The sequence below is a fragment of the Cricetulus griseus genome, chromosome 6, assembly GCF_003668045.3.
Source record: "Cricetulus griseus strain 17A/GY chromosome 6, alternate assembly CriGri-PICRH-1.0, whole genome shotgun sequence".
Lineage (NCBI taxonomy): Eukaryota > Metazoa > Chordata > Mammalia > Rodentia > Cricetidae > Cricetulus > Cricetulus griseus.
In genome coordinates, this window is record NC_048599.1 from 26,593,721 (window position 1) to 26,608,142 (window position 14,422).

The 14,422-nt window shown below is 46.4% G+C and overlaps 1 protein-coding gene across 2 annotated transcripts in view; it reads right to left on the reverse strand.

The window, feature by feature from the left end:
- Positions 1–2,861: 2,861 nt before the first annotated feature.
- Positions 2,862–14,422, reverse strand: part of Asxl1 (ASXL transcriptional regulator 1) — a 66,541-nt gene continuing 54,980 nt past the window's right edge. For both annotated transcript variants that reach the window (XM_027421456.2, XM_027421455.2), the window contains 5 exons: positions 13,044–13,207; positions 12,847–12,943; positions 9,988–10,093; positions 8,616–9,246; positions 2,862–7,690 (listed from right to left, as the gene is read on the reverse strand). In XM_027421456.2, coding sequence (XP_027277257.1) covers positions 4,820–7,690; positions 8,616–9,246; positions 9,988–10,093; positions 12,847–12,943; positions 13,044–13,207 — 3,869 coding nt within the window. In that variant the 3' untranslated portion in view covers positions 2,862–4,819. The remainder of the gene's footprint in view (positions 7,691–8,615; positions 9,247–9,987; positions 10,094–12,846; positions 12,944–13,043; positions 13,208–14,422) is intronic.

Here is a 14,422-nt window from a genome sequence, read left to right on the forward strand (position 1 = left end):
CCAGTCATTTAGGTTAAGCTTTTAGGAAACGTTACAGAAAGATGGCTGGGAACAAGTTGATTATGAGTCAAAAAAACATGAATGTAAAAGTTAAAAGCAAAATTTTCACTATTTAAACAGTATATGCAGATTTATAAGCAAGTTTTTTGGTTTTTGAAACGGATCTACATAGTTCTGGCTGTCCTGGAATTATGTAGACCAGGCTTGCCCTAAACTCACAGAGATCCGCCTGCCTCTGCCTCCCAAGTGCTGGGATTAAAGGTGTGCCCACCACACCTGGCTACATTACCAGTTTTAAAGCCTCCAGCAGAAATTCCTTGAAGCAGCCAAACGCTCAAGTTAAAGGTTTCGTGTGAGCAGTCTGGAGCCCTCATTGACTGTGCAGCTGAGCTGCGCAGATGGGGTTAGGTATGGCACAGCGCGAGATGTGCTTCCACACCTCACCCTTGCCAGGTGTGAAGCCCAAGGGCAAGCAAATCCTCAGTAATGGCAAGAAAGTTCCCATCCTGCCGAAATGATTCCTGAGATTCTCTAGGGGCCCACAAAAGCCCACAACCCCGGCAGTATCTATAGAACAACATTGTGCAGATCCTAGTGGCTTTTCAACCATCAACAAACACCTACCTCCCCAGTGAGGCTGCTGCTCCTCAGAACACGGGAATCCCAGGGGAAGCTGCTGGAGTACAGAAAACACCTGGATCGTTCCTCTTTCTTTAGGTGGTGCTTCAGACCACTGCTGTTAACAGTTGACACAAGACATCGTCAAATGGGAAATATCATCTTAAAGCAGAGAGAAGCTCATTCAACAATACTGGCAACCTTCCTTTGTCCACTTGGGAGAACAAACACGTGTCTTTTAAAATCATCTGAAATGTCCTAGGGGCCTGAGCTGAGGATGTGAATCAATTAGTACAGGGCTTGCCTAGCATGCACAAAGCTCTGGATTTAGTTGCCAGTACCACATATAACTAGGTGCAGTGGTCCATTCCCAGCACCTGAGAAGTAGAGGCAGGATCAAACCTGGGATATATGAGACTCTGTGAAAAATGATACCACTGGGTGGTACGTGCCTTTAATCCCAGCACTCAGGAGACACGGGGATCTGAGTTGACATCTAGCCTTGTCTATATAGTAAATTCTAGGCCATACAGGTCTCTCTATTTGAGACCTTGTCTTAAAAAAAAAAAAAAATCAAATCATCCCCCAAACCCAATAAAACAAAACCAACACATGGGAGAGCCTAGTACTTAGAAAATCCCAATTAATCTTTACAAAGGTCTATCTCCCTTACCATCCAGGAGCTATTACATAAAGAGCCTAGTTGCCTCAAAGAGTTTGTGTGCAGCAGGTGCACTCCCCAGGTGTGTTCCCAGAATGAACACCCACCTATTGAAGCAAGGCAGCACCCCAACAGTACTGTGCTAGGCTTTCAAACTGATGTGAAACGGAGACAAGAAACAGGACTACTGCTCAATTTGGGGTGTGAGTAGCTATCTCCAGGTCACAAGCCCCACCTTCTCTATAGCTTACAATAACTAGTACCCTAGTATGAGGAAAAGCCATTATGGGCACTCACCTTGAGTCTGGTATTTCCAGTGTGTACACAGACCCCAGCCCTTTCAAACAAAAGCCTACTTTTCGTTTTGGTTTTCTCAAGAAAGGGTTTCTCTGTAGACCAGGCTGGCCTTGAACACAGTTATCAGCCTGCCTCAGCCTTCCAAGTGCTGGGATTAAAGGCATGAGCCACCACTGCACAGCCAAAGTCCTATTTCATCAAGAGCATGTTAGGTCATCAAACAGACATCATGCATACCTTGTGCTTTTCTGAGCTTGGCCTTCTAATCTCAGCACTGCATTCGGTAGCTGTAGAGTGAGGCTGAACACCAAGAGTGTCACCTCATAGACTGCCTGGCACTAACTACCTCAGCACAGCCCACAGGCCTGGATCCTGACATGTGATAATAGCTACTTCAAGTCTTAAAGAGCTATTAATCCTGGCTTGGCCTAAGTAACCTCCTAGGTGGCAAGTGTACCAATCACCCCATGTCAGTGCAACTAGCACCCTCATTTGAACAAGACCGTGGCAAGCAAAGTGCTATGCCCAAGCCCTCAGAATGGTATGGGATGCAGCCTGTCCTCTAACCACCACCCCATCCTGCCTCTTTGATATGATTCAAGTGGCACAGCTATGCCCAACAGAGTCTAAACTCCTGAAGACATGAGGCACAAGTGGATGTGGGTGACAGGGATGCATAAGAAGAAATCTTCATCAGCAGGGGCTTATATTACCCAATAGAACTGCTCAACAGAGCCCTACAAAACTTGTACCCCAAGTGCCCACGATTCTCACACTCACAGGTATTACATGCTTAGGTTTCTCTTCCCCATCATGTCAATCCTGCTTAGTTATGTTTGACTACAATCATCAACCCGGGCACTTAAGCACTCCTGAAATAGTTACTCCTGAAGCACCAGGCATCCATTTAGGCTTGGTCAAGCAGCAATGACCCTGAATCTGCCTCACACCATGACAAGGCCAGAACTAGTCATTGTCAGGAGGTCACCAACCATGGAAATCCATATGGCGAGTTCCATGTGAGAGAGGCAGGTGGCATGGATGCCTTCCTAGGAGGAGGAAGCCTTTTACAGTTTCCATGTGCAAAGTTCCCATTACTTCCATTAGCTTTCTGGCTGTGCTATACCCGGTGGAAACAGTCATTAAATGAAGTTCAAAGACCAGTGGAGCTGCCACTTCATAGCGCAAAAAAGCCCATCAAGAGAACCTGTCCAGTTCCTTGCTGTCCAGCTCTGTACTTAACCCACCCTCCCCAGACCGACAATCACAAATGACAAAGACACAGTGCAGGTTGTACAGGTTTATTTTCCAATACCAATGAGACATACAAGAGCAGCGCTTTTCTGAGTAGCTCCATGGACCAGACCACTGTCAAGTTTCACCTCTGAGACCCCAAAGGTCTTAGAAGAAGACTAGACATGCTTGGCTCCTGCTCCTGGTCTTTGGTAGAGACTTTTGAGCACACAAAATGAACTTGGCCAATACTGAATTTAAATCACACCACTACCAACTCCTCACTCACACTTGATGGACCCCCTAACCACCCCCCCCAAAAAAAGAGCCACCTCAGATGAAACGGGGGAGAGGCAGCTTACAGAGAAAATGAGATTCGCTCAAGGCACACAAATTTTTATACTTCATACAGAAGCAACCGCACAAGGAGACAGCGAAATCAAACAAGGACTCCCAACTTTCAAGTAAAGATACAAGAAACAGGGTAGGAACTGGGACGAGGTCAGACACATACTAAGGGTGTCTATTTGATGGAAACGTGTTAGGAGAGAGGCAGGCAGCAGGCATGGCTTTGTTCCCCTGAAACCTACTGTCAAAAGTAAGTCAAAAGGAGCCTAGCGATCCCCAATATTGCTTTGACAGGTGACGACCCTGGAGCCAGATCCAGAAGGCCTGTCTGGGGGCAGCCCAAGGAACTCACCCATGAATCCAGAAGCACTTAACACTGGTGATGGCAATTTGTCATATATGGCAGCAGAGCAGCCACTCAAGGCTGGAAGAGAATACAAGGAACAAGACATGTTTGCCCAGTGGTGTGTGAGCAGCTGTCTGTGGCGCTGTAGGCTGTGGTAGATTCCCTGGTGACAGGTGACAAGGCACAGGGCCAACCTCATAGGTCACACGTCAGTAACTTCCTTCTCACATCAGGCAGCACAGCACTCAGTGGCTCTGACAATTGGTGCACAGAAGTAAACACCATTTTAATCAAGGGTGCTGAAGACGTAAAATAAGGAAGAGACATTCATGTTCTCTGTACAATTCATCCATTTACAGAATTGGCCAGTACTGTGTACAACATATAAATACAGGATAAAACATCAGAGGTGCATAGAGCATACTTACAGAAGCCAAAAAGTTCACTTTATACATCCAAGAATAGAGTTAAAAATATAAAAATAAGAAACGGACTGCTTGGAAATGTAAAATGACTTTCACATACACAGGTGGTGCATGGGTGCCCACTCCCACAGAGTCAAATGTGATGGGGTGGGTTGCAAGCAGGAGTCAGCTGCAAACATCTGTACAGTTGACTCTCAAGGTCTACAGATAGATAGCATTTCCATAGCAGACAGCCCTATTTCCAGACCCCCACTGTCCAAGAAGGGCTATTCAAGCTTCCAAAAGAATCTATGGATCCATGGGTTACAGACAGATAAAAGGTCCAAACTGGGTGAAGCACCAGAACCAAAGGTCAACTTGGCTCCATCAACTGGCAAATGACAGAAATATGACATCAAGGTCAGCAGGTGTTTGATCCCCTGGTGGGCAATGATGGAAGTTGTTTCAACCCTGTGTGGCTTCCGCAACTATCAATTCCCCAAGCAAAGTAGCAGAAGATGACAGGGAAGGGCAGTGGAAGACTGACATTGCTGCTCAGCTCAGGCAGGTGAGTTCATCCACGGAGAACCCAACCTTCCTGCTTCATTTCAAGTCCATTTGGGTGTCAGACAGGTTGCCCTGTCACACTATACTGCCTGACTCCAAAAGAGGGTTTAGGCTGGCTGGTTGTGGGCAACCACAGGTCCATCCCACCTCCCCCAAAACCCTTCCAGCAAGACCAGAAGGGTGTCAAGTGACAGAGGGCTTCAGCACTATAAATTTTAGAGGGAGGCAAGATTTATCTCACCTAGAGATTTCATTATATCAATGATATTCTGTATACAGATTTAAGATCAACCATTATTAAAATACACACACTAAATATACAATGTTTCCAATGGCCATAATTTATTATCTCACCACAAGGCACAATACACAGAGCTTTGAGGGTCCAATGCAGTCATCATGGCAGAACGCTCCGCAGCCTTGGCACATGATCATAGCTTTGAGGCTGCATGAACACTGGAGAGAGATGCTTTCTACCGCACTGCTGTCAGTGAACATTTGCAGGGAGAGTGATGCAGTGTGGCCTGCACCAAAGCTGGCTTTGTGGCTCAGCTGCACCACACTGCCAGCAAGGCCTTTGGGAAAGGTGGCAGAGCTGGAGGAGTAATTAAAGCTGGTGGGATTCAGCTGGAGTTTGGAAAACTTCCCATATAAAGCTTGTTTGATGTTGAGTTGGGAGGGGATGGAAGAAGGCTCCAGGGGCTGACTTAGCCCTTTCCCTGGCTCTCTGGGTAATTTCCAGAAAGGTAGGTCCACAACAAAAGGCATCCCTTGCAAGTGACCCACTAGATCCAGAGGACTATACCCTGCAGCTTTTCTATTCTCTGCATCTGCCTTAAAGGGACCCCTTGAGAATGGCTGCTCTGTCTTGAGGCCACCAGCAGAGCCAGGTGGTGGCTTTGGTGTCCAGTCTTCCCTTGGAGTCTGCACGCCATCAGATATGGAGTTTTTGCTTGGTTCTGTCTTCCTACTGGGAAAAACTGGAGGGACCTCAGTAGGTAGTGGTGTCTGCTCTTCAGACCTGGGGCACTGAAGGGTGGGAACTGTATTCCTAGGATCAAACAGTTTCTTCTCTTGGCCACCAGCATTGTTCTGATCACCCAGGGTCCTATCTGTCTGCTCAGGACCAAAGGAGAGGCTCACATTTGCAGAGGAGAAACATGGCACTTCGGAGGTAGTGTGATCTCCTGGACACTGGCTTGGGGCAGTACCTGGATCACTGCCCTGGGACTGGGAATGGGCTTCTTTCTGCTCTTCACAAAGGAAGGAAGAGAAATGCTCTTTGGAATCTATTTCTTCCAGGTTGCCAGAGGAGGGTGTCAGTTCTGTTACTGGATGCTGGGAGTCTAAACTTGGAACCATCTTGGCAATCTTCTGGGAAATTCCAGGAGCCTGGGAGGCCTTTGCCCTGCCAAGACCAGTGCCTGCTGCATAGCTCTGGGCCAGAAGAGACTCCTTCAAAGCTAGTGCAGAACCAGGGCTGCTTCTGGCAACTAGGTGATTGTCATCCCCAGTACCTTGCACAGGAACTCTATCCTGGCTCTGCTCTCTAAGTGGCAGCTGTGGAGACTCTGGCTTGCTGCTTCTGTGACCTGGAGGAAGAACCTTCTCCAGAGGCAGGTTACCGTGCAGCAGGTGCATTACAAGAGGGTTGGTAACCTCTGCTGAAGAACCAGGCTTGGGTGGGCACACAGACCTGGGCTGGCAATCAGTACTGGAGAGCAGCAGGGATTCTGACATCTTGTGTGGGACTGCACATACTCTAGACACCCAGCTCTGAGAAGCCGCTATCCCTTCTGTCCTTGTAAGCACACTTAGGTTACTGCTCACCTTGGACAGTGAGGCGGATGGGTCCCAGTCCTGCTTTTCACTCCTGTGCACCAACAACCCCTTTGCCACCGTGGCTCCACTTGCATCAATCTCACCGCTGTCCTCAGTGAGGTGGCCCTCAGAGTCAGAGGCTGTGTCTGTGGACTCACCATGAGGACTCGGTGTTTCAGAGATGCCATTCACCTCCAGCCTTTCAAGATCGACCTGCTCATCGTCACGGCCAGTGCTGCCCATGGTTCCTGGAGGAGGTGCTGTCCAGAGGGAAGTGCACTTCTCAGCATGGGGCACACCTTCTGTGGCTGCCAACTCCTCAGCTCTCTCCCACTCTTCTCCGTCCTGGGGCTCCAGAAATGGTGCATTCTCTCTAGATTCTGGCTCTGACTTTTTCACTACCTCATAATTGGACAGAACGGGTACCCAGGGGGCAACACTGCCAGATGCAAAAGCCTCTGTTTTCAAAGATTCTTGTCTATCACCTTCCCTTATGAGAGGGCCAGTGTCACCAAGTCCTAATCCATCATCAGCAGGTTTATCCTGTAGGTACTTAGCCAATGGCGATTCAGATATAAAAGCAGGGGTCACATTTACAAGCTCTTTCATACTGGGAGTATTATCAAAGGCCTGGTCGTTTCCTCCTCCTGATACATCTCCCGCTGGAGACTGTACAGAACCATTCTCTGAAGGGAAAGTGGATCCCTGATCCTCACTATCCCTCACCCAGGAAGCGGCACCAGACTCAAACTCAGTTCTACCATCTGGAAGCAACTTAGGCTGCTCAGCTAACTTCTCAGTCACTGGAGTTTGGGAGGACAGTGGGGGCAAAGCCTGGCATGGCTGGTCTCCAGTGGGAGCAATAGGAGGTTGGGAGGCATCTTCCAGCCCACTTGTAAGCACACCTGGGACTCTCTGCAACAGGCAGCTCTCCTCCTTTCTGAGAGAAGCCAAGTCCTCTCCTCTGGCTCTGGGCATGGCAGCTTCAGTCGGAGTGTGTTCTTCATTCAGAGGACAAGGCGACAGTAGTTGTGTTCGCTGTAGATCTGACGCACTCTCTCCAGAGGTACTTGGGGCTCCCCTGGGCTCAGAGTGGCCAGAGGCCTCACCACCATCACCACTGCCGCCGCCTCTGCCACCTCCCTCATCGATGGCCCCACTGCCACCTCCACCCGGGCCACCCCCCCCTCCGATGGCAGTGGTGGCCGCCTCTCGATGGCAGTGGTGGCCTCTCGCCCCTCGGGCCTGCAAAGCACGGGCTTTAATGTCTGCGAGGGTCCTGGCACCAGTCCAACCCCGGCAGGAGGACTCTGTGATGGGGACGATCCGGGGGCATATCTGGTAAGTGGGCCGACCTTTAGCCACCCAGGGTGGTTTGATACGTGAAAGTTGAATCTGCAAGAAAAGAAAGCATAAACAACAGTTTTAACAGAGTGCTAGCCTAGGAACTACAAAGCAAAACTGGAACATAAGTTACTTAGAACTCATGGCTTAGAAAACTCTTTTTCCTAAAAATTAAAATTATAGTAAAATGGCTACCCATGACACCACTTTATTCTGAGCATTCTCTACTAAACAATCATTTATGCTGCATGAAAATCTCCTGACCCTTTTCCCTCCTTGAAATTTTGTCATTGTTTTGTTTGTGAGACAGGGTTTCTTCTCTGTAGCTTTGGAGCCTGTCCTGGAACTCACTCTGTAGACCAGAATGCACAGAAATCTGCCTGCCTCTGCCTCCTGAGTGCCAGGATTAAAGGCACGTGACATCATAGCCCAGCCAAAAAAATATTCTTAACACATTTTATTTATTGTGTATAAGCATGCACACATGCCACAGCCACATGTGGAGGTCAGAGGACAACTTGCAGGTTCTCTCCTCCATCATGTGAGTACCAAATTCAGGTCATGAGGTATGGCAGCCAGTTCTTTACCTACTGATACAAAGTTCCACATTGGTAACCCAAGCTGGCTTTGAACTGGTAGCAATCACATTGCTTTAGCTTTCCAAGTGCTAGGATTGTATGGTTAAGCAACCAAATGCACCTTTGTGGTCCAATTTAATGAGACAAAGAATGTAACACTAATAAAACTGTAACGCCTCAGAGGATTCTGACCTCAAAAGATAATTGTAACGGAAGTGAAGAAAAGCACCATCTTAAGATGGTCACAAAAAGCCTGCTCACACAAAGTTCTGTACCCCATGGAATTCATGCCAGGGCCCGAAGACCTCTGCTCTTGCCCTTGTCCCTGCCCCTGACAAAAACTCACTACCCTCAAAAGAAATCTGGCACCTGGGACTCTAGGTACCAAAGTCTCTTACCCGGATGGGCGGGACTTTGGGCTCCTCTTTTGTGGGCTGTGGCTTTTCGGTGTGAACACTTTCAATTGTGTTACGAAAGGACTGACGATCTTCCAGCCGGGGCTTCTTCTCGGGAAAGGATGCAGAGGCTGACTGCTCAAAGGATTTCCTCTTCTGATCCTTTGTCTCTTGAGCCACAGTGTCCTGAGGTAAGCTAGGGATTCTGTCTGAAGATGTAGAGGCGCATGCCAAGTTGTCCGCTTCTGCTTGGATCCGGGAAGCCACAGGCTCACTGGGACACTTGGGATCCTCCTGTCCAGATGCATCAGAGGACACATCTGGTCCAGGGGGACTGCTCACCCCTTCTGAGTCTATCTTAGTTTCCTTATCTTTGGAGAGTAAAACATCTGGTGCAGAATTTGTGTCCTTAACAAGCCCTGCTTGTTCTGGATCCTGTTTTTTGTACAGATTCCTTCTGGATCTGGTTCGGAGATCTGGCCGAGAACGTTTCTTAAAGTGCCCATCCCGTTGACGGGTGGTGGGCCCACGCTGAGGCCGTGATGATTCTCTTGGGACACACAATCCACTCTTGGTTTTGGCCTCCTCCTGGCCCACTTTCTGCTGCAGTGATTCTTCTTTGGTCAAACCCAATCTGCAATTCAAACTCACATCCATCAACTACAGGCCAGAGAGCATGTGTTTTTATTTCTATGAACAATATGCATTTCAGGTAACTTAGCTAGAATGAAACAAATCTACATGGTGCATAGCACTAACCACAGAAAAACACAGTAACTTCACTGTGGACTCATTTTAAATGAGCCAAGCCTTATCCATCTCCATGCTTTTAGATACATACTATCTTCATTCCTAGGTGTCCAGGACATTCTGCAGATGCCAAAATCCAACGAGACTTAAGTCCCTTAGACAAAATGGCATGCTTATAACCTACCCAGAAGCTCCTGGATACTTTATTTATTTATTTATTTATTTATTTATTTATTTATTTATGCTAAGAATCTAATCCATGGCCTCACACATGCCAGACAAGCTCTAGGTTTTTGCCCATAGGCTTTTAAAAAAATGAGCTCTCTTCATATTGCTCAGGCTTGCCTTGACCACTGAGGTGGTTTAAGTCCACCTCAGCCTTGAGTAGCTAGGTGTCCTAATCATCTGCAGATTCAGTTTTACTATGTGACGAAAGCAGTTGTTAGACTGTGCAGATAAATGCACCCTCACAAAGTTGCAACTTCCTCCTTAAACAATCTGAGCTAGTTTGTTGAATCTATGACTACAGAACCTACAGATATAAATGGCTAACTGTATTTAGATGCCAACTGTTTCTGTGCCCACAAAATGCCCACACCAGAACTCATAGCACTCAGCGCCTTACTTCTGTCCATAGTAGTCTTCAAAGAATTTTTCCTTCCACTGTTCCACCTTCTTCTCCTTTTCCATCTCCTGCCTTATCCTGACTTGCATTTCATGAGTGAATTCACCTAAAGAGAAAAGTGAGTTCCAATTAGTGAATTCTGGATACTAATGTACCTGTCCTACAGACACCCAAATCTTCTGGTTCTGTAACAAGCATTGTTTTTGTGTGTGTACCCGCACATCTGCACCTACCTACTTGCCCACGCATGCATGTAAATTTAAAGATTTGTGACTTTTTAAAGATTTATTTATTATGCCGGGCGTTGGTGGCGCATGCCTTTAATCCCAGTGCTTGGGAGGCAGAGGCAGGCGGATCTCTGAGTTGGAGGCCTGCCTGGTCTCGAGAGCAAGTGCCAGGATAGGCTCCAAAGAAACCCTGTCTCAAAAAAAAAAAAAAAAAAAAAAAAAAAAAAAAAAAAAGATTGATTTATTATGTATATAGTGTTCCATTTGCATGTATGCCTGTAGGCCAGAAGAGGGCACCAGATTTCATGATAGATGGTTGCTGGGAATTGAACTCAGGACCCCTGGAAGAGTAGTCAGTGCTCTTAACCTCTGAGCCATCTCTCCAGCCCCTAAAGATTTGTTTTTACTTCTATGTCTATGAGTATATGCCTTATGTGCATACAGATATATGCTGAGGCTAGGAAGTGGTGTAAGATCCTCTAGAGCTGGAGCATCCAAACCAACCAAATGTGTCCTCCAGGGCATATTCTTAACTGCTGAGCCATCTCTACCCAAATATGAGGTATTTCATTTGAAATAAGCTTTTTCACAGGCCTGGTCCTCACCATATTGTCTAGGCTATCTGACCAGCAAGTCTATCTCCACCTCCTCAGTGTTGGATGGATTGATGACTGCTGCTAAGAGGCAGCAGGCTACCACACGGATTGTGTGGTGGGGATGGGAAGGGTCGGGTGGGGTGGGGTGGGGGGATGGGTCTGGGATTAAAATCAGGTCTTTATGCTTATATGAAGCTCCTACCAGACAGTTTTAAAAGGAACATAACTCCTGTCTTTAAGTGGCCCTCTCATGGCATGCTAGTACACTTCTACTATAAGAAAGATTTACTTCTCTGTAATCAGTCAAGAGCAAGCAATACACTAATCCAATGACCAATCAGAAGAACTATTCTTACTCCTTATGTAGAAAAAGTTACCACTGCAGACCTGAATATTTATCTTTGAGGCCGCTCATTTGTTGGCATCTGGGAACTTGGATTTCAAGCACTCTCACTGCCCTAAGTGACAAGTAGCTCACTGTCCTACTCTTGATGCTAACAATGTTATTAGCATTAAAGACACCTGCTTTCTTTTTAGAAACCAATGTATTATATTAATACCTCTTAATAAAGAAGACGGCGAAAAAATGAGTGTTTGGTTTCCTTTTATGACGAGCAATGGCTCCCAACAGAATGAGCCCCAACAAAATCCTGGGTACCAGGATCAGTGGTTAAGTTTGGTTCTGAGAATCCATATCAGGTGGCTTACAACTCCTGTAACTCCAGTTCCAGGGGATCTAACACCTCTGGCCTGTGCAGGCACCTGGACTCGTGCACACAGCCACATGCATACATACATAAACAAAAAAATTCCTGGGTACTAAGCCTTTACTAAACTTCCTTGGTAGACATTTTCACACTGTGCTTAACACCACAGAAAGGACTTTGGAAACCTGTGCCTGGATGTTGGCTGGCATCTTCTCCGTGTGCCTTCTCCCATTGCTGATTTCACTTTGTATTATTTTGCTGTAATAAATCTTGGTTCTGTATATAAACTGTCAATAACAACGAAACACTTGGGGTTCACTGTTGGGATCCTCTCTACACATTTATTATGAAGCTAGTATAGAAAATTAAATTCAAAGAAGTTAGCATTCACTCTAAGTAACCATGACAAAAATAGAGCAGGGTGGCACTGAATATGGGGGGTGGGGGGCACTTTGTTTCATACACATAGAAAATGCCATTACAGGAAGGTATAGATACATATAGTATAGAAAATGCTATTACAGGAAGGTATAGATACATATAGTATGATAAAAAGATGTAGAATAGATATCCCTGATATATTGTTGTCAGAGTACTGTCTCCTAGTAATAACCACCATTTTGGGGTTTTTTATTTGTTAGCTCCCCCCCCCCCAGGGTTTCTTTGTATTGTTTTGGAGGCTGTCCTGGAACTCTCTCAGTAGACCAGGCTGGCATAAAAATCACAGAGACCTGCCTGCCTCTGCCTCCCGAGTGCTGGGATTAAAGGTGTGTGCCACTAATGCCTGGCTCATAACCACCATTTTTATTAGTACTGTGAGCAACGCCTGCCTTATATTAATATCCTTTGAGGAAACAAGAGGTAAAAATGAGCACTTGGATTTTACACTTAATCTTAGGCAAAAGCCTGAGAAGTTAACAGTGCTTAGGTTGTTTTTTTAGCTTAACATGTAAGGGTGTTTTGTCTGCATGTAAATCTGTGTACCAAGTGCATACCTAGCACCCTAGAAGGAAGCCAGAAGAAGACATGAGATACCCAAGAACTAGAGTAATAGACAATTCTGAGTTTCCATGTAGTTGTTGGGAACTGAACCTGGGTTCTCTAAAAGAAAAGGCAACATAATTATTATTATTTTTCCAAGGGAGGGTTTCTCTCTGTATGTAGCCCTGGCTGTACTGGAACTCAAGAGTTCCTCCTGGCCTGCCTCTGCCTCCCAAGAGCCAGGATTCAAAGTGTACCACCACCCAGCAGGCAACATTCTTAACCTCAGAGCTATAAAATCCTGAACACAACAGTCATCTCGAGTCATGTGTAACGAAGTCTACTCACCATCAGCAAGGCGTTCCCGCCAGCTCTGAGCTGCATGGGTGAAAAACTCATTATTGAGTGCACTGGTGCTGAGGCGCAATAAGCCATCTGTCCCCACCTAGTAGGGGCAAAGGATAAAATAAAAACAAAACAGTAAGGCAACCTGAGAAAGCAGGAGCCCGCCTAGACAGAGACCAAGAGGAGCTGTGCACTGGCACCTGTCTATCCACTTCAGGCAGGAGGAAGAGGAGCTGCTGCTGGAAGTGTGACGGCAGGGCGTGGAAGGTCCGAGAGTTTATCAGAGCGCGAAGGTTGGTGTTGACAAGAATGGACCCAGGTGTCTCAAAATCTACCTCTTCCCCTCTGTTGCGCTTCAGCTGACCTGCAGTTTTGGAAGCAAGGGTATAGATTTTCAGCTTAAGAAAGAAATAAAAATAATCCTGAGAACACTCAGGCTTGCCTCCCCTGGGTAAAACCCGAGTAAGATATTCTTCCCAAGAAAGCCAGACAGGCCAGGTTCCTACTAAGATTAGATAACAAGCTCCACACAGTCAAACCAGCAAAGCAAATTTAAGTTAGTGTACTAAACACCTACACAGAAGGCTTGGAGAATGAGGTACATTCTCCAAGTGAAGAGCTGGGTGTTGGTGGCGCACGTCTTTAATCCCAGCACTCAGGAGGCAGAGACAGGAGGATCTCTGTGAGTTTGAGGCCAGCCTGGTCTACAGAGTGAGTGCCAGGATAGGCTCCAAAGCCACAGAGAAACCCTGTCTCAAAAAACCAAAGAAAAAAAAGCAAGTGAAGGGTTATAGCTCTTTGAAGCATGCAAATGCTATTTTTATTGGGGGGGGGGCACACACCATAAATGAGAGACCTAGAGATCTTGGATTAAGCACTACAGCTAAACTGTAACTGCATCAAGACACTGAAAGCTCATTTCCACTTGAGAATAATAACACAGAATCCAAAGCTAGTCTTTTTATAATGGTTTCACACAGCCCAACTACGAAACAACCATAGCAGGATGCGCCTTTGGAAACCAATCCTGAAATAGCAAACAGCATATTAGCCTTGCAGATAGCCCTACTGAGTTTGTTTGCACACTCCAAATTCAACACATGTTCCCACTCAACACACTGCCTAGGTTGAAACAATGGAGCATCTAACAGACTGTGCTATACCCTCCAAAATGGACATGGGGATCGTTCATGGAGAAGACAGCGATTTAAACACTATGACACACTATCAAGGCAGGTATGGGCCAGCCCCACATGGACAAACAAGAAACAATGTGACTCCATTTCTACCTATGAGTTTACTCACATGCAATAATCAAAATTCAAGGGAAAAAAACTAAAAACAAACAACAGCACATCATCTAAGAAGCAAAATTAAACTGAAAAAGGAACTGGAGAAGATACCATCATTTTACTTTCAGTCCTGCAGGAGGCTTTTTTGTTGTTTGTTTTTTGTTTTTCAATACAGGGTTTCTCTGTGTAAAAGCCCTAAGCTGCCCTGGAACCAGCTCTGTAGACCAGACAGGCCTCACAGAGATTTGCCTGCCTGGGCAGAGTGCTAGGATTAAAGGTCTGTGCCA